Source organism: Phaenicophaeus curvirostris, chromosome 4, assembly GCF_032191515.1.
Source record: "Phaenicophaeus curvirostris isolate KB17595 chromosome 4, BPBGC_Pcur_1.0, whole genome shotgun sequence".
NCBI classification, from domain to species: domain Eukaryota; kingdom Metazoa; phylum Chordata; class Aves; order Cuculiformes; family Cuculidae; genus Phaenicophaeus; species Phaenicophaeus curvirostris.
This window is the reverse complement of record NC_091395.1, coordinates 45,455,395-45,476,046: the sequence shown is the minus strand read 5'-3', so window position 1 is coordinate 45,476,046 and position 20,652 is coordinate 45,455,395. Positions and strand designations below refer to the sequence as shown.

Sequence of the window (20,652 nt, the reverse complement as noted above, 5' to 3'; positions counted from 1 at the left end):
AACATTAGTCCTGGGACTCCGTGGTCAATCTCACCACTTAACCCTAAAGATATTGCACTGAGGATCAGAAAATAATTGTGCTTTTAGCGAGACTTATGTAAAGCAAAGGACTGTATAAGAGTAAAAAAGTTCTGAGGTTTGTACTTCAGAGCTTATGATGTACAGTGCTTTTTCTGGTATGTGTAACAGAAAGTGGTTTAGTAATTTTTACCTGTTTATTCCAAATGTGGTTTATTTGCTTGTTGGTTGTTCAGGGTTTGTTTTTTCATTTTTTTTTGGTTTCGTTTTTTTTCTTATTTCATTTTGTAATTACCTAGTAACAACATCAAAGACTCTAAAACTTAATTATCAAAATATTCTTAGGTGCTGGTTTTTGTGTTTCATTGGATGTGCTTGGATTCAGTTTGTCTGAGAAAGAAACAATTGTAAAAAAAATAGATGCCTTGAAGAAGGAGTAATGAGCTGTTTCACTTAGAAGTCAGTGTTTCAGCTCTAATTTAGTTGCATGACCAAGAAGTTTTACATCCCACTGATGTAAACCCCATGGTTGTAGTTACAAAATATAATTCAATACTGTATTGTTTAAATTACTGAATATTTTTATTTTTACTAAATAATATCAAGTGGGCAAATTAATATTTTTTCTATCTGTGATTCTTTTACAACACAAGATCTTAATTTGCTTTATTGCTTTTGGGAAGGAGTGTTGGAAGCATGGCAGTTGATAGCAGGATTGCAGAAATTCTTAGAGAAAGTGGAACAGGTTCTTAGCATGGCATTATTAACAACTGAAAATACCATTTATATAAGATGGCATTTATGAATTATATAATTTCTAACCTGTATTGGATTAACCATTTAAAATGGACCTGTTAATGCCAATTCAAGAGAGAGTTATTGTGTTTGTTTTACAAATAGCTTTCAATCAAAATGATGAAGTGATTGAGAGCTGCCCTGCAGAGAAGGACTTGGGAGTGCTGGTTGATGAGAAGCTCGACATGAGCCAGCAATGTGAGCTCACAGCCCAGAAGGCCAACCGTATCCTGGGCTGCATCGAAAGAAGTGTGGCCAGCAGGTCAAGGGAGGGAATTCTGCCCCTTTATTCCTCTCTTGTGAGACCTCATCTGGCGTATTTTGTCCAGCTCTGGAATCCTCACCATAAAGAGGGTATGGAACTGTTGGAATGGGTCCAGGAGACGACTACAAAGATGATCAGAGGGCTGGAGCACTTCCCATACAAGGGTAGGCTGAGAGAGTTGGGCTTATTCAGCCTGGAGAAGAGAAGGCTCTGAGGGTACCTTAAAGTGACGTTCCAGTACCTGAAAGGAGCCTACAAGAAAGCTGGAGAGGGACTAGTCATAAAGGCTTGTGGTGATAGGAAAAGGGTGAATGGGCATAAACTGGAGAGGAGCAGATTTAGGCGTGATATAAGGAAGAATTCCTTCACCATGAGGGTAGTGAGGCACTGGAATTGGTTACCAAGGGAGTTGTGGCTGCCCCCTCCCTGGAGGTGTTCAAGGCCAGGTTGGATGGGGCCTTAGGCAGCTTGATCTTGTGGGATGTCCCTGCCCATGGCAGGGGGTTGGAACTAGATGGTCTTTAAGGTCCCTTCCAACCATAACTGTTCTATGATTGTATGAAAACATGCAATTTCTTTGTCTGAGACAGAAAAGTGAGATGCGTGTCAAATATAAGCTTTTTAATTGCACCTGGTAAGAACTGTAAGGGTAGGAGGAAAAATAGTTCCCCGGTTTAAAATGTATACTTACAGTTCCCCAGAATGACACTGCAGTACACTAGAACAAATCTGCTTCCTGTGTTTTGTAGTTTTTTTCTAGTTTTGTGCCTTAAATTGTGGGATTGAAACTTCATGTGAAATTAGAAGAAAGATATTCACTTTTACCTGGCCAACAATAATGGCTCAGTAAGTCATATGTAAAGCATGGAGATTTAAGACCTAACTGGAGCATCCTTAACTGCTGCAGAACTAGAGCCATTGCACTGAACTCTCTAAACAAAAGGAGCTCACTGGATTCCCATTGGTTCTGTGTCTGTATGGATGGAATAGTTTTGCCATGCTACTATTTTAAACTGTGGTTGATACTTGGTGGTACAGGCTTTGTGTAATTTATGTGTCAAAGATTGTTGAATTAAGGCGCCTGAAAGAAGTTTTTACTGCTTCCTTGTAAGTGGAGGTATATGCAAATGGCAAAAACTGAATTTGAATGACAAGAACTGAATTTGCATAGTGAAAGGAGTTCTGATTCTCCTTGGTATTACTGAGCAAGAAACTGGAATCCTAACCAGGTATCCATATAGAGTGAGGGAAGACTGTTGTACGCTTTTTGGATTGCCTTGTCCACATATTCAGGCCAGAAATAATTTCTGATCTTTTGCCAAATTGATTTGCTTATTTCCAGTCCCCCAGAACTTTCTAACATTTATTGTATCAGCTGGATTTGTCCTGGGGAAAGAATCAGGGTTAGGTAGCAAGTAACACCTTTTTCAGAAGCCATGCCTTACTTCAGAAATTTAAAACAATTGTGGCAAATGAGGTAGGCAGTTACTTGACATTGCTCCATACAAGAATTTTGAGTCAGATTTGCAGAAATGGCAGGTGCAAAATAGACCTTTCTGTGCCTTTAATGCAACATGGTATGAAAATGGTAATACCTCTGAAAACTAGACTTGGGTTCATAACCTGGACAGGAGAATGAGAAAATTAATCTTGGGTGTTAATTTCCACATACTTAGTTTTGCAGGCACAAAATAGGAATAATTGCATGACCTTATTGCTTGGAAGCATCATGAAGACATATTCATTCATATTTATGAAGCACTTGGGTATTATCATGTTAATGCTGTGGACATTCCTGTAAGGAAATTAGTAATCCTGTGGTGTAGGAGTTAGGCCATTTACATAAGGCATTTCTTAATAGGGAATTCTAGCAGAAGCATTAATTACCCATTTCAGAACATACTGTATCCTGTGCCCCCAACGGGGCCTGAGTCTGTGCGTCTCAACGCACATATGCAAGACAGTCAAGTTAAGATGATATGGCAGTCTTGACTCTGTAATCTTTAAAACACTATCTTTGTGTCTGATTTGGAGAGCAAGTGAAGTGAAATAGGAAATGGGTACAGCTGCAAACAACTTCCATAGGTTTCCAATAACACTGGAAAATTGCTTAGCAAGGAAATGGAGGGCCCGGTGACCGCACAGTAGTATTGGCTTCATTTTAACAAAGGAAGTCTTTGTTGTTTGACTGCTTGTGTGTTTTAGTCCCAGTTGACCTAATATTTTAGTACTTGAGTAAAACTGGTATTACTACATTGCATTCTAATGTGATTTAAAGACCTGGACACTGACATTTTTCTTGTTACTCCTGTAGCTGGAAAACAGTCCCAGGCTCAATTATTGTTCATTCATGTCACACAGCTCAAAGCATGTGTAGCACCCTCCATGTGCTAGCTGTTTACCTGTCGCATGCACAGAAAAGAAAGTATTTGATTACGCTCTCGAGAACAGATCTGTTTTTTCCTTTGACTTGAAAATGTGACTAGAATTAACCTGAATGTTTTGTTAAACTCCTGCAGCCAGAGAGGGTTACATGAGCAGACAAAAGTTTGTATAGACATGCACTTAGAAAGTGAGTTTAATTCTGCAAAAAGCTACTTTATTTTCCTTCTTAAATATTGTTTAAAACATTTGAAGTGCTTGAAACTAGTATCTTTCAGCCTGGTCTTTTTTTGGAACTGGGAGAACAATTTCACATCTGAAGCTTCTAATAACATTTTCACATCCACTCACTCTACAATAGCTAGGGATTTACTACTTGAGAAGACAGAAAAAATGCTATAATATAGGCGTCTATTCTAAGAATTACTTGGAAGCATTTATGTGAAGATTACTTCTTTTAGATTTGAGGTGGTAGTGGTTATTAGTTTTGTTTATTCTCTTACATCTCTTTGGAAAAACAGAAATTATAGGAGCTGGGAAAATAAACCAGAAGCACAGCAGTACTTCTTTTCTCCCTTTTTTGGTGCTAGAATTACATAAAAACTTTAGATCAGACTCTACATGATCTATGTTGTAAAGCAGGAGTTTAAAAGAAAAAGGGTTTCTTTCTATTTTCCTGTATTTGGATGCAGAATTGGAGATGATACAAACTCTTTCTATATCATATTCTTTTGAGCTGGAATATAAAACATGCAAAATTAAAATTCTATCCAAGGAAGAGGTGGTGGTCAGATACTGTTACAAGTCACTTACGTAGAGCTGGCTTTCACAGGCTTCACAAGGCTTTCAAAGGTATCAGTCTTTCCTTGATAGCCTCTCTGAGTAGTAACTTAAACAAGTTTGTGTATATAACTACACTATAATATTAGTATTGATTAATTTCCTACTAAGAAGAGATTACTTAGAATTAGTGCAATGATTCACATTTAACTTGACTTGATTTATGAGTAATGAAAATAAAAGATCAATCCCAGCAAAAATCATAGAATCATAGAATAACCAGGTTGGAAGAGACCCACCGGATCATCGAGTCCAACCATTCCTATCAAACACTAAACCATGCCCCTTAGCACTTCGTCCACCCGTGCCTTAAACACCTCCAGGGATGGTGACTCAACCACCTCCCTGGGCAGCCTCTGCCAGTGCCCAATGACCCTTTCTGTAAAGAATTTTTTCCTAATGTCCAGCCTAAACCTCCCCTGGCAGAGCTTGAGGCCATTCCCTCTTGTCCTGTCCCCTGTCACTTGGGAGAAGAGGCCATCACCCTCCTCTCTACAACCTCCTTTCAGGTAGTTATAGAGAGCAATGAGGTCTCCCCTCAGCCTCCTCTTCTCCAGGCTAAACAACCCCAGCTCTCTCAGCCGCTCCTCGTAAGACTTGCTCTCCAGGCCCTTCACCAGCTTTGTTGCTCTTCTCTGGACTCTCTCCAGAGCCTCAACATCCTTCTTGTGGTGAGGGGCCCAGAACTGAACACAGTATTCGAGGAGTGGTCTCACCAGTGCCGAGTACATGAAGTAATATAATTTTTCTGTCTGAAGAATTCACAGTGGAGTTACAGTCAAAGGCTAACTGGTAGTTAGCTATAAAATTCTTCTACAACTTTTCTGAGAGCTGAGAGAAGACCTTTGGCAGCAGTTTATATGTGATCATCTCTGTCATGGGTGTTTCATGGAGGTCTTCTATACGGTTCAGTTGCAACAACAGTTCCCTGTAAGTCAGTAGATAAAAGGCAGCAGTACATTCCATACTTGCAGTGCATTCCAAACTTCTCTTCTGTAAATGTAGGGAATAACATGCAGTTAAAACAAAGGGAGAAAAAGAAAGGAGGGAGCAATGGGGAAAGACAGCAGCATTGTACAGATCTCACAAATCTGACTTAGAAACTAATATTTTAGGGTTTAGATGTATAGGGCCCTCAAATGTAGTCTTGGAAGTATCCTGTTATTCTTGGTGTCATTTGAACAACTTTCTGTGTATTTTTGTAAATACATGTCATCCATAAGCTATTCGTAACATCAAAGCATAAAAGATAGTCAGGACAATTTTATCCAACAGAATTGTTATACTGTTGCCTCAATTTTCCTTTCATGCGAAAGATTTAAGAGAGTAGTCAAAGAAAATTCCAAGAAGGTTATTCTATTTCAAAAACTTTCTGTATTTCAGCAATAGAAATATAGTTCTGGTTTTTAGCTTTTCAAGGAGATGCATTTTTGTACCTATCTACATTTTCAAATTTAGAAGACTATTCAAATTGGATGACCATTTCTGAAGTTGATAAAATGAAGCAAGACCATCTCTTGCAACTGATGACCTTTCTTAAGTAAATCCTTATTGTTTGAATTAATAAGAAACAAATAGTGAAATAAATAAATTGCATCGCCACACACACACAAAATCCAGTGGTGAAGAATTGGAAAGTGAATTTCCTCCTTCTCTAAGCCAAATATTCAAAATCTGGAGCAAATGGATTTTGTCTGTAACAGTCAGTTAGCTAGTTTCGTAGCCATTCTGTATAATTTAGTTAAGTATTGCTTTCCACATTTTTGTATTTAAAAGATAGTGCTAGTTAAATTAAGTATTGTGGCTTTCTCAGATGAGTTTGTCTTTCATGAATTAATGTTTTAATCTAGATTAAATTTCTCATGTTACTCGCAGTTGTTCTCAACCAATCCTATCATTACTTATATGCTGTAGTTGCAACCAGAACACTTGTTTTGGGACTAAAAAACAGTCTTAGTAAAAATAGTTTAATTGTTTAAGAGCAATTTCTCTTTGAAATCACGTAATCTTAACTCACTGTAATAGCTTTAAATCTCTGTCTTGGAGTTTAGATCATTTGGGTGGTGAGGTGTAGTTGTAGTGCAGACAGATATTAACTCTATCTAACTGTAACTACGGATCTGCTTGTTGATTAGTACTTTCGGATAACTCAATGCAAAAAGCTCAGAATTAAATTTTGTTTAGGTACCTTGCATTTCAAAGGCAATATTTGCCAACTGTAAATAACTTTAATAGCAGAGTAAATTCCGAAGGCTATACATGTTCTTTGTGAGTTTGTCAGTTTTCCTTAATCCACGTATGTGTTGCAACAGTTTTGTGGGAGATGAATCGTGAAATGGTAAAACTTCTGTAGCAGAGGAAGTGACCTCAAAACTAACCTCAGTGTTTTAATAATTGGTCTTAAATACTTTTCTCAACTGAACATGATTTTTTTTTAAAGCATATTAGTGGTGCTGGCTACTGTAAGCTGAAAAATGTATTTTCTTTGTTCAAACACTATAAACGCAGTAAGATTATGTCTGGTTTCAAAAAAATCTTTCAAGCTTATGTGAGATTTTGACAATACTAACATTTAATTATTGAAGATGATATGTCTCAAAATGAGGTAATAAATGTGAGTGTTGAAGATTATGTTACATAAAGAGTTAATTGCTGAAGGTATTTGAGCTTTGAATTGGTGTGGCTTTAGTACACCAGATGGTGTTGAAGGCAAGAGTATTTTTGCATTGTAAGCAAAATGACAAAACTTTATGGTGTTCTGTGTATACTAAGATCAAAGTTCATTCTGCAGGAAATTTATCATCATTTACTAGTTTCCTTTCAATAATCAAACTTAGGTTTTCATTTTCCATTCAAAACTATTTTAGCTTTTTTTTTATTAAGTACTTTTTTTGTGATTTCGTCTTACACTGATTATGTTATTTATTTTCTTATTTATGAGAGAATAAAACTACCACCAGGATGTGATTGACAATGAAACTGGACACATCCTAAATGCCTTCAAGGACTCAGAATGAGTGATCATAGGCTTAGGTTTATTTTCCTAGTATAGCTATTGTGTGATTGTGTGATTATTTACATAATTATCATTATTCTTCAGATAGTTTTACTATTAAAAGAATTGCTGCAGAAGGAGGTATGCCACTGTTTTAGTTAATACAGACTGAAAATAACGTACTCTGTGACTAACTAGAGTATGAAAAAAAATACATGGTTTACTTTTGTAGGTTATGTTTGAGCCGTCTTCTGTAATTATATGATGACTAAACATGGATTTTTATACTCCATTTGAAATCTAGTTGAAATTGCAGCTCAACAATGTTGAATTGGATGACTTAGTTGTTTATGTAAAGTGTTTCTTTCTCCTTTTGCTATACATTAATAATCTTTGGTGGGTTGCTGGTCTTTGCTCACTGCCTGCAATCACTAAAATGGTTAGTGAGTACTCTGATCAGCAAATTCCAAGCCTCTGTATCTGAATGCTGTTAAAAGTTTGGGGAAGTGGTTCTTAACTTCAGTTGTGCACCTTGCACTTAACCTTTGCAGTAGTAAGATTGGGTAGTTTAATTGCCTGGTTATTGATTAACATGGTGACTGATGGTATGAAATATCAGCCCATGGGATCAGGTAACTTTTTGACCCTTTATGCAAAGTTTACAGTCTGTCATGGCAACAAGTAACAAACGCATAAACATACTGTACTTCAGTAAATGTCTAATGTGCTGACAGAAGCACGCCCTTATGGTCTAGGCTAGTTATGCTTTATGTGATGCAATCCTGACTTGGGTAGGACTAAGATCTCAACTATTACTTTAATTTTCATAGAATCATTCACTCATAGAATGGTTTGAGTTGGGAGGGACCTTAATGATCACCTAGTTCTAACCCTGCTGCCATGAACAGGGATGCCTCCCACCAGACCAGGCTGCTCAAGGCCCCATCCAACCTTGCCTTGAATGCTTCCAGGGAGGGGGCATTCACAACTTCCCTGGTCAACCTGTGCCAGTGTCTCACCACCCTCATTGTGAAGAATTTCCTCCTAATATCTAGTCTAAATCTTACCCTCTCCAATTTAAAGCCATTTCACCTAATCCTATCACTGCATTCCTCTGTAGAAAGTCCCTCACCAGTGCTCTTGTAGGCCCCTTTCAGGTACTGGAACGTTGCTTTAAGGTATCCTTGGAGCCTTCTCTTCTCCAGGCAGAACAACCCCAACTCTCATCCTGTCCTCATAGCAGAAGTACTGCAGCCTTCTGATCATCTTTGTAGTTCTCCTCTAGACCTGTTCCAGCAGTCTCGTCTTCTTCTTATGCTGAGGATTCCAGAACTGGACACAATACTCAAAGGGCAAGATATTTATTCACCTGGCATAAGTGCTGGAATTGTTTTTTGCGGATGAAATGCAGAACGAATGCGTCAGTATCTGGAACAGGAATAAGAAAGCACCTAAATAAAAAGAAAAGGTGATCTGAAGAGCAAATAAAGTGTGTAGTTCTGTTAAGCATTTTAAACTTTTGAGTCTGGAGCTTACCTAGGTATCTGTACACTGTGGGGATGTCTTGCTGGCTTTTGCCTACACTGCTGCAGGTGGAAATTGAAGGAGGAAAAGCACCAAAGCTGTGAACGAGTGCCCTAATTGAGTGCAGTCGTGCTATGCTTAATAGTAAAGGGAACACTGATTTCAGAGCACAGTACTGCATTAGGTCTCCCTTTAAATTTTTCTCAAACTATCTACTTATCAGGTAGTGTAACTCCTTTTATATACCCTGCACCTGCTCAGAATTCATACATGAAGTGGAAAACTACTCCTTTAGCCCCCGAACTGATGTTAAGTTGCCTAGAAAAGTCTGCTAAGCCATAGGGTGTAAGCTGTGCTAGGCAAAAGTGATCTTTAGTCTACCTAAACAACTGCATAGCAAAAAAAGGTAAGATTTAAGAGGTCACAGAGAAAAAGCAAGCAACAACATAACTCTGTAGCTAATGGATAGAGTACTTGGCTAAGACAATGGAAGGAGGAACCTGGGCTCTTAATTCCTCATGTATAATTTTAAAGTTTTTATTGAAAGAACAGAAATGGTGGGTTTTAAATGTTTTACTTGAGTAGAAGAGGCATTTGCAGCCCTTTCAAGTGCTTGTAAATGAAATTACTAGTTTCTTCTGGGACTATTATGTTTACAAACATATTTTCAGCACCCGAAAATTCCTGGTGACAATTCTGTTGCTGATTTTATTGACAGCTATTAAGGTGCTTAGGACAGGGAAGAGTTTAGGAATGAAAACCAAGTCAAATTGTTAAGCAACTATTTTTAGGACTGTGTAAACGAAAGCTTTTCAGTTCCTTTATGATGTCCTTTCTGCAGTATGAAAGCTGCTTAGGACTATGATCTTGGTTTTTTTATTTTAACTCAGCAGCCTGCTTTCATTGTTCTATATTACAATGGTGTACTGTCTAGCCTATAATCATCAGCTATACATGACTAATAAGACATGGATTTTATATTTTGTCAGCTGCAAAGCTGAAATCTATTCTTAAATCCCTCTGCTATTACTTTTCATTGACCTGTTTTCATTAACCTGTTTATTTACTTTGATTGTGAAGCCTTGTATAGGCTTACATAGAAGACAATTTTACTACAGTCTTGCTGAAAAAGTGTATCTGAACATCTTTAGAAAGGAAATGTGGGCCTTTTCTGATGGTCACTGTTTGTAAAGTAAGTTAGGTGTAGATCATAGTTTACCCTAAATCAGCTGAAAGAAAGAAGACGGAAAAAAAAATCATCTTCTGCAATCGTGGATTATCATCTTTGTCAGATGTTTTATCCATATTTCAGAAAGTGTTGAGATGTTGGAAACAGCTTAAAACAATGTCAGAAGTCTTTGTGACAGTGAGACTCGATGCTCACTGTATTATTAGTGATGTCTAAGACGTCTTCATCACACTAAGTACTTCCATGAGAAGGAAAGTATTGATCCCTATGGGTTTCTTCATCTGTCAGACAACAGAAAGGTATATTCTATCTAGAAGGGAAAGCTCTTTTGAATTGGAAATAATGTGTTATATCTTAAACGAGGATGAATAGTAGGAAATCCTGCCTTAGGGTGTGGCAGCATCTTCATCACTGGAAGAGACATAATTGGTCTTCAACTTACAGGATGTATGCTGTAATTGGCCCAGTGCCTTAAGGTTGTGCTTTGCAGTGGTCAAACTAGATTATCATTACAGCCATATATGAATTTAAAATCCATACTTCCTTCAACTCTTACACTAATTTATATGTTAAGACCTTGTAAAGAAAATACCAAGGTAATTGTTTTTACCATTAATTTGTCATTTTTGAGGTTGAAGTGGGGGAACAAGGGCTTAAATAATACTACTTTGTACGTAAACTGATGTAAAGGTTTGTGACCGATTGAGTTGCGCTAATGCAGCCCAGAGAAACCATTTCTATTAACTGGTTATGTTTTGCATTCAACACAAAAGACAATCTCATCAATGAAGTGTGACCTCATTTATGCTCAGTTCCAATGTCTTGTATCTGTTGAAGCTGGTAATAAAAAAATCTTGTAGCTGCTTCCCATATTTCCTTAAATCTTCAATGCCAATGCGTTAGAAAAAATCAGAGAAACTGTATTACTTTTCACACAGTACAATTCAAATGGTGTTGTACCACATTCAACTCAATCCTATCGATTTAAACTCATTGGAGGTAGCTTAATAGACTTGGTGACTTAGCATCTAATTTAGTCTTTCGGGTTGAGGTGAGGTTTCCCTGACTAACAGCCGAACTCCCATCCAGCTCCAGAACCTTCATCATTTGAAGCTGAATGTGCAATTGGAAAGTCTGTGTATTTGTGAAAGCACAAATGCACGTGTTTGCAGGCATTCCTCTAGTAGGGAATGCACGATGTATATGCAACTAGACAAAAACTGTGAGCCCTTCTCCTTCTATTGCAAATACCAATTTTTCTGATGCTACCTGAGGGCTGGTGGGGTGAGCAAAACCACTACCATGGACTTTTGGAGGGCAGACTTTGGTCTGTTCAGGCCACTGGTTGAGAGAGTCCTGAAGGGCAAAAGGGTCCAAGAAAGCTGAATGTTCTTCAGGAAGGAAGTCTTTAAAGGTGTAGGAGCAGGCTGTCGCCACGTGTCATAAGATGAACCGGTGGGGAACATGACTGGCCTGGCTGAACATGAGCCTTTGCTGAGACTCATGAAAAAAGAGTTTACTGCTTTTGAAGTGTTGATCTGCTTGAGAGAAGGAAGGCTCAGCAGGGGGACCTGGACAGACTGGATCAATGGGCCAGGGCCAGCTGTTAAAGGTTCAAGAAGGCTGAGTATCAGGTCCTGCACTTGTGTCACAAAACCCCCATGCACTGGGGGATTGGGGATGAATGGCTGGAAAGCTGCATGGCAGAAAAGGACCTGGGGGTGTTAGTTAACAGCCAGCTGAACGTGAGTCTGCAGTGTGCCCAAGTGGCCAAGAAGGCCAATAGCATCCTGGCTCATATCAGAAATAGTGTGGCCAGCAGGAGTAGGGAAGTGGTTGTGCCCCTGTACTCAGGCCACACCAGAATAGTTTTGGGCCCCTCGCTACAAGTAGCACATTGAGGTATTGGAGCTTGTACAAAGAAGAGCAACAAGGCTGGTGAAGGTTCTGGAGAAGAAGTCTTATGAGGAGTAGGTAAGGGAACTGGGGTTGTTTAGGCTGGAGTAGAGGAGGCTGAGGGGAGACCTTATCACTCTTTATAACTACCTGAAAGGAGATTATAGTGATGTAACTGTTGGTCTCTTCTCTCAGTGACAAGTGATAGGACAAGAGGAGATGGCCTCCAATTGTGCTGGGAGAGGTTTAGATTAGGTATTAGGAAAGATGTCCTTACCGAAAGAGTCATTAAGCATTGGAACAGGCTACACAGGGAAGTAGTGGAGTCACCATCCCTGGAGGTGTTCAAAAAACTTGTAAATGTGGCACTTTGAGACATGGTTTAGTAGGCAAGATGATGTTGGGCTGATGGTTGAACTTGATCCTAGACAACTTTTCCAACCTTAATGATCTTGTTCTGTTTCTTTCATCACTGAGACACTCCATGCCATGAAGATAGCTGTGGGGATGGCCATGGAAGATAGCATAGAATTAATATTAACATTCTGAAAATGGTGCCTCCCTTACATTCTATGGGTTTGTTTTTTTTAAGAGCATTGAATGGGAGTTGTTGATGTGCTGTTTATCATATAAAAAGGTAACATGATGTAATGGAATACCAAGATGAAATTTTATATGGGGTGAAATATACGTCTGCTAATATGAGCTGCCTTATGCTATTTTCTGTTCCAAATGTAGCAGTTTTGTTTATAAATTTGCGTAATGAAAGCTTTAGTTGCATTTTTGTCAGTTTTAATGCTGTTTAAAATATAAATCTGAAGTAAAGGTTATTTGAATACAGTTGCAACTATTTTAATTCTTCAGTGGATCTCAAATAGACTGCAGATAGTCCTCAGAATATAAACTCTGGAGGAAGGAAGAATGCAATTGTATTTGTTACCTGATGTAGATTTTATTTTTTTGTTCTGCTTTTATTATGGATGTTTACAGTTAGTTTCAGTTCATTATAGCACCTTTCCAGCTAGTGGTTTATCCTAAGTCTACTAAACTATTAATCTGCTGTTATGAAAATGTTTCCAATGAGGTGAGTTTTGAAACAATACAGAATAAAAAAATTGCACCAATTCACTAGAGATACCATTTACTCATAATTATATTAGAAATGTTTGTTTTAAACTTGTATTTTCCCTAGGATGCTTAGCCCGTCTTGCCATAGTGTGCATTGATTTCCAGATGGAATAAAAGTCAGTGATGTTCATTGTTCATGGTGGGCTGTGGGGTGGGGAAGGAGGTGGTGAGAGGGGGCAGAGGGGAAAAAAGGAAACTATGACTGCAAACTGGTGCTCTGTGGGTCAGTTTTGCCTTAAATATGAATGCTTTGTCAGTGATCTGTTTCTCATACATAATGTCATTTCTTTAACTGAGCAGTGAACAGATTCTCCCCACCTCATAATAAAAATTTCAAACTGATAATGTTTCAGATTTCTTCAGAGATGAATTGAAATTGTCTTTCACTTGTCACTTCTTTGGGGATGTGGTGTATGCAAAGGTGTGTTAATTTAGTTGTGTAGAAGGAGGGATACAGCAAGGAGGTCTCCAAACTGTTATAGAAAAGAGAGGGAGCTCAATCTAAAGAGTTTGAAAACTTCTGTTTTCAGTAGAAAGGACAGGGTGTCGGCTTTTATTGCAGGTAGCTGACTTATATTAGGTCCAAAGAATGTCCCCAACCCTCTTAATGGGCAGTCATAAAAGCTACACTGCATAGGAACACTCAAACTTATTATCATAGTCTTAGTTCAGAAAAGCTCCTCAACAGCTGATGAAATCTGTCAGTGTGGCATTAAGCATTTTATAATTTAGAAAAACTTGGAAAAATGGAAGAGCTTAATGATTGCCATAATTAAACCTTTTATAGTTTTTAACTGTAGTGAAACTCTTTACTGAAGCTAAATTTTCACTTACGAAAGTGGCTAGCAGTAAAGAGTTAAACAAAAAGAATGTCATGCATGTGTATGTGATTCTAAATCCAGAAGTGTTACATTTCCTTTGTTGGCATTAGTTTCTGCTGAATGTACAGGATATATATGGTGAAGAATAAGCCCTTCTGTAATTGGTCTGAAGTGTTTTAACAGAAGTGTGGCATGCTTGGTTGAAAAGGCTAGAAGTTTTGACAGATCAAAGCATATGTACTTTGTTCTTACTGGACATTTTTTTGCTTACCTGTTTAAATTGTATTGACCAGCTTTGTTAACAGAAATTATAGCTGGAATTAGACTTTCTTTAGAAAACTGTAGTACGTAGAGTAGTGGTACCTGTAGAATTCTGTCTGGAGTGCTTGCAGCAAATGTCTTTAGGCTTTTTTCCCCAAAATGGGCACTGGTGGCTCCAGTTTTAATGGCTCTTGGTGGGGAGAAAGTGGATAGGAAGCCATTGAAAGGTGCCATCTTTCTGCTCTCCTATGTTAGCAATTCTCTGCTTGCTACTGCTGAGAGATGGAATCTAATATTGTCAGAGGGTGTAGACTGAATATTGGTTATTCAGAGAAATGTGAAGAGAAGAATTGTGATTTGACCAGCCTTAGCAAGGAAATTAGGAGGAAAGTTTATTTAGAATATGTGACAATAAATACCTTCGGTTGTCATTGTTCCAAGTTCTGTAATCTCCTTGGGAAGGTATTACCTCGAGAAGGTTAACACAGAGTTGTCATCCTTTTTCTCGTCTCTCTTCTCCCTCTCTTCCTAAATCACAGTAGTAGTACAGCATTTTTTCCATTTGTGGGTTTTTTTTTATTTTCATTCCCATTTTATTTGTAATTAAGAGCAATTTCTTCATAATACCAAAAGATGTATGCTAACAATAATGTACGTATCTTCTATGCATTGTAAAAGCATAAAAGATAAAGTAGGAGAAGATGATAGATATTTATGTCTATAATGCTAGGTATATAATGGATTTGATACAAGAGCAAACCAAATTGCTGGAAAAATAAGGGCAGGTTTGTCCATAATTGCAATAACCATTATTTACACTCTCTGTTCTTTGAAGAATAGTTGTTTGACCATTTGGCAGCTGTAATATTGCTTTATTTAAGTTTTGTTCATATTGTTTAGTACAGACTGTCCATTTTGTTGGCATATGTAGACTACAACTGTACTTCGACAGGAGTCTTGAATAGTTATACACTGGCAGTATACAATTCTATTTTTGTTGGCCTTTATCTTCTAAGAGAAATTGAGATTTTCATTGCTTTTCTTACTTACAAGCTCTATTTTTTTATCAGTTGTGAGACAAAATTAAAGCCTTTTTTTAAAATTTTATAAACTGCTTTTAATTTTGCTTGTAAACAGCTTATACTATATTTAGAAAAAGGAACATAAAATATGTGGCCTTCACTTTGATCCTGTTATGTCCCTAATTGGGCAATTGCTTGTCCTTTTTTCAGCTTGACAAGTAAGGATCAAGATCTCACAGCATTCTGCTTAGGAAACTGTCAGCCTCTGGCCTGGACAGGCGCACACTCTCCTGGGTGGAAAACTGGTTGGATGGCCGGGCCCAGAGAGTGGTGGGAAATGGTGTGAAATCCAGCTGGAGGCCAGTGACAAGTGGGGTTCCCCAGGGCTCAGTGCTGGGTCCAGCCCTGTTCAATGTCTTTATCAATGACCTGGATGAAGGCATCGAGTGCACCCTTAGCAAGTTTGCGGATGACACTAAGCTGGGTGGAAGTGTTGATGTGCTGGAGGGTAGGGAGGCTCTGCAAAGGGATCTGAACAGGCTGGACTGCTGGGCTGAGTCCAATGGCATGAGGTTTAACAAGGCCAAATGCCGGGTCCTGCACTTGGGGCACAACAACCCTATGCAGTGCTACAGACTGGGAGAAGTCTGTCTAGAAAGCTGCCTGGAGGAGAGGGACCTGGGGGTGTTGGTTGACAGCCGACTGAACATGAGCCAGCAGTGTGCCCAGGTGGCCAAGAAGGCCAATGGCATCTTGGCTTGTATCAGAAGCGGTGTGACCAGCAGGTCCAGGGAGGTTATTCTCCCTCTGTACTCGGCACTGGTGAGACCGCTCCTCGAATCCTGTGTTCAGTTCTTGGCCCCTCACCACAAGAAGGATGTTGAGGCTCTGGAGCGAGTCCAGAGAAGTGCAACAAAACTGGTGAAGGGGCTGGAGAGCAGGTCTTACGAGGAGCGGATGAGAGAGCTGGGGTTTAGCCTGGAGAAGAGGAGGCTGAGGGGAGACCTCATTGCTCTCTATAACTACCTGAAAGGAGGTTGTAGAGAGGAGGGTGCTGTCCTCTTCTCCCAAGTGACAGGGGACAGGACAAGAGGGAATGGCCTCAAGTTCCGCCAGGGGAGATTTAGGCTGGACATTAGGAAAAAATTTTTCACAGAAAGGGTCATTGGGCACTGGAACAGGCTGCCCAGGGAGGTGGTTGAGTCACCTTCCCTGGAGGTGTTTTAAGGCATGGGTGGACGAGGTGCTAAGGGGCATGGTTTAGTGTTTGATAGGAATGGTTGGACTCGATGATCCGGTGGGTCTCTTCCAACCTGGTTATTCTATGATTCTATGAAGATGTCAGTGCTTTCCTGTCACACTAAAAACTGGGATAGTTGCTTAAAAGGTTTCATGACACTGCAGCATCTTCTTTATCTAGCATGTGCTGGATTCCTGCTGCAGAGAATGTGGGATGCTTTGGCCAGTAGTGGTTAAGTTGGGAAAACCCAAGTCTTGGCATTTGCTTCATAAAAAGTCAAGTTGTGACTAGCAGGACTTACTAGTACAAGGTCAGTCCCATGTTGAACATGATGATGGTGTTTTTGGGTCCAGCTTGTACCTGCAAGCAGGTTGAAGGCTTTTGTGCAGCAAAGAACCTGAGTTAGCTCTGGTGTCTGCATCCATGGTGCAGTTAACCCACACCATAGCAAGACATTCAACTGTAATTGAAAGCTGTCTGCATTTATTTTTAATGAAATTCAATAGTTAAATTTTTGTTAGGGAGAATTAATTCAAATAAGACCCTTTTGTATTTAGATTTTACAGTCTTTTTGATGCCTTTTACTCTTTAACGCTCCTCATTTAAAGCAAAACTCATCATGCCTTCCTAATCTGGCATCAAAAGTATATCAGACTCTTAGAACAAAATCTAAAAATATGCATCAAAACCAGCAACTGTTCGACTCCTTCTCATTACTGAATCAAGCCAACTCACACATACTGCTCTGGTTTTCTTCATTAATACATCTCTTCAGGTCATCCTTTTTCTGTTGTTTCTACTAAAAATACAAATAGATATTTCTTCTGAAGAAATTAGTAATTATTCAAATAGTGCCTGTAAACATCCTTGGAAAATGGCAGATGGACACTCTCTGAAAGCAAAATGTCACATGAGAAAATTACATACGTTATTCCTGTCAGAAGCATGAAGTGCACAGATGTGTTGGAAAAATGAACTTTATCTGCCTTAAGGGCTACAATAGATTAACTTTCAGATTGCAAAGAATAGTTTCACAGTCCTGTAGAACTGGAAACATCTCACCCTTTCCCTTAATAAAAGTGTAAGTTTGGCAAAAGTAGAAGAGACCACCTAAGAAGAAATTGAGATTGGGTATATCAGTAAGTACTCTTTTAACCTAACCTTCGTTCAGATTATTTTCTTGAAGGATCTGATTAATTATTCTTTTATGTTTACAGGTCTGATTACAACTACGTCTAGAAAACTAGATCGAGAGCAGCAGGGAGAGCACATACTGGAGGTAAATAATTTGTGTAGTTCTCTGAAAAACAGTAACTGCAAGTTCATTGCTCTTTTACAAAGAGTTAAGTTTACCATACTTGATTACTAGATGAAAAATTTAGAGAAATGGATAGCAGAAGTAATTTGCTTCTGTATTCATTATCTTGACATGCAGAAAACTTCCCGTCTTATAAAAACAGTGTGTTAGGACTTTTTCATAATAAAACGGTTAAGATGCAGATATAAATCCAAAAAGTGCCTTCTATCTGTCAGCCAAGATTTACCAATCATGCCTTTGTACTGCTTGAAAGAAAAAAGAAGGGCATAATTCTTTTTTTATCTTCCTGTGTAAATATTGCAAGAGATACTTCAGCCTGCCTTTTGCTGAATATAGACGTGAAAAAAAAGTGCAGAATTTTTTTTAACATTGAGAATACGAACAGATTGTGAGTAGACCGTTTTTTCTGCATAACGTATTTGTCAACCATATAAGTAGATGAGTTGCAAAATATGTACTGTAGAGTCAGAGTCCAGGAGCATGGAATTTGTGAATTAATTATTCTATTTAGCTACATTTAATTGATTGCCTGGAATTTATGTAATAGCTACTCTTATTCTCTGTCAAACAAAATGGAAAAAAAAAAAAAGTAGAGAACTGAGAGTCTTGCAGTTCCACAGTGATGTCGTGCAGTATGACAGCATTGTACTTCACTGGGAATGGAGACTTAATATTCACAGTGATACTAAGATTTATCTGAAACCTTTATTATACCTCTTCTCCTGGATGACAGACAAAAGACTGCAATACAAGTCAGAAAAACTAGCATTAAAGCTAGATAGGCAAGTCTGGACGTACTCAAAACTTGTGAAAACTGTAGAAGGGATTTTTGAGAGAATGCAGGGGCTGTGTGGACTTGCAGGTGAATGCGTTCCTTGATAGCACAAACTATCATTTTGTAGAACTCCAAAGTACATGCAGTCTTCCTGGCTCTTTGATGAATTGCAAGCTGGATTAATGCAGCTATTGGACCAAATTTTTATAATTTTCATTTCTGCATCAGCTTTGGGAAGACCTCCTTGTTCCTAAATAGCAATAGGGTGGAATTTTCTCTGCAGTATGTTTCTAGTAGTAGTAGTAGCAAAGTTAATTAAGTGGCAAATCCGATTCAGTACTAGACAGTTTATCCCTGTGAATTGTAACATCATATTATTGTGTTTTAAAGTTACCTCCTTAAATCTGCTTGTGTCAGTTTCCAAAAGCACTTCATGTCAGCTCTTTCTTGACCACTGCTTGCTATATTGGTTGTAAAATTGGTATCTCATGAATTTTACTCCTAAGCTTATTGTGTTGGGGTTTGTGTTAGAGTTATACAGTAAATAAAATAAGCCATGGCTTGTTCTCTGACCCTGAAGCCACCTGGCATAATATGGCTTTGACTGCTTATATCTTATGCTTGAAACAGAGAGGCCATGTCCAAGTTGCCTGTTGAGAATGGTGCCTGAATTGTGTGAATTCTCATGCTGCAGCTAGGCAGTGTATGGGTGTGCTACTTGTTGCGAGCTGAAATGTATTGCCGAGAATCACACTAGCAATGTGATGTTATGGGCAGTTTTCTGCTAGCTGTCATGCCTCCTAATTTAGCCTTGAGCTCTAGCGAGGCAGCGTGTACAGAACTCAGAGTTTCTTTTCAGGCTACAATATTGCACAATGTTACATAAATCCTCCTGGTTTCAGCATTCTCTATAAATACAGCATATTAAGCTGATGGCTCTTTAGTTTGGAATATTGGTTATTGCATGCTGGTATCATTTATAATTCTTCATTCTTTCTTCATTTTGAATCCCAGATGGTTTTTAAGGTTTAAAATAAAAGTCTATTAAGTATCCAACGGAAGAACCCCTAACTATGAGTGATACTGACAGACAGCATGGCTCAAGATAGCAGTTTTCCCATTTGTTAGTTTTATGTTTACATCTTTGAAAATAGGTTGGAAAGAAACCCAGAAATACACAGAATGTTGGGCAATGTTATGAGCCAAGTGCTGAGCATCTGGCTAATTAATTGAGCTTTGAAATGTTGACCAGATGGGTTAGTGGGTTTATTCCTTGTTTGCTATTAAATTTGATCTTTGATTGCACTCCTGCTTACATAATAGTAATTAATATGCTCTATTCTTTTATTCTCGGCTTGTAACTATGTTCTGAGTGCCAGTTGGCCCTTTTTTAGCCAATTTTTTTTTGTTAGCTTCATTTTATTCTCTCATATCTTATCATTCTGTTTGTTATGTTAGTAATGCCTTTAAATCAAACTAGATTCTCCTCAATTTTCCCATTTTTTTTCTGCTTGGCTCAGTACAATTCAGTACAATGCTAATTTTATGTCGACAGATAAGTTATTCCTTACCCTTTGGAATTTCCTATTTTAGAATATGTTTTATTTTGGGGTTGGGTTTATTTTGGGTTTTTTTGCAAGCTGAAGGGTATGTGGTGTTCCATTATAAGTACTAAAAGGAACAAAGACTCATGTATGTGGAAGTCCTACCATCTCTTAGAGATGAGCATGAATATTTGCATTTCACATGTTTTGTTGTGGTTAATCACTTTGTTCACATTTTCATTTCTTTCGTGCTTGCAAGTTATACCACGTTTCATTTGTATTTCCATATTTTTATCTTTAAATAGATGAGAAAGGGCAAAAAAAGAAACATCTGTTCATGTTCTCATTCACGTAAATTTCTTCATCGGGGAATCAATTCTAGTCTTCCAGTAGTATTCATTTTGTTATTTGGATTCATGTTATCCTTGCATCCTTATGTTTTTCCATAGTCAAATTTCCCATGTCATTCTAACAACTAGTGAAGGAATTCACCACCCGTGTTCTTGAAGAAAACCACTTCTCCCAGAATAAGGATGGGCTTGTTGGAAGTAGAATATCCTATATCACTGGTGTCTAGGATTTTTTGTTTGGGTTAAGGGGTTTGCTTTTGTCAAATGCTTTCCACAACACTGATCTTGG

At 38.4% G+C, this 20,652-nt stretch overlaps 1 protein-coding gene across 5 annotated transcripts in view; it reads left to right on the top strand.

Moving 5' to 3' along the window:
- Positions 1-20,652, top strand: part of FAT1 (FAT atypical cadherin 1) — a 110,384-nt gene that overhangs the window by 41,162 nt on the left and 48,570 nt on the right. For all 5 annotated transcript variants that reach the window (XR_011337376.1, XM_069855945.1, XM_069855944.1 and 2 more), the window contains one exon: positions 17,594-17,655. Coding sequence is in view for 4 of the 5 variants with exons in the window: in XM_069855945.1 (XP_069712046.1) it covers positions 17,594-17,655 (62 nt within the window). In the remaining variant the exon portion in view is untranslated. The remainder of the gene's footprint in view (positions 1-17,593; positions 17,656-20,652) is intronic.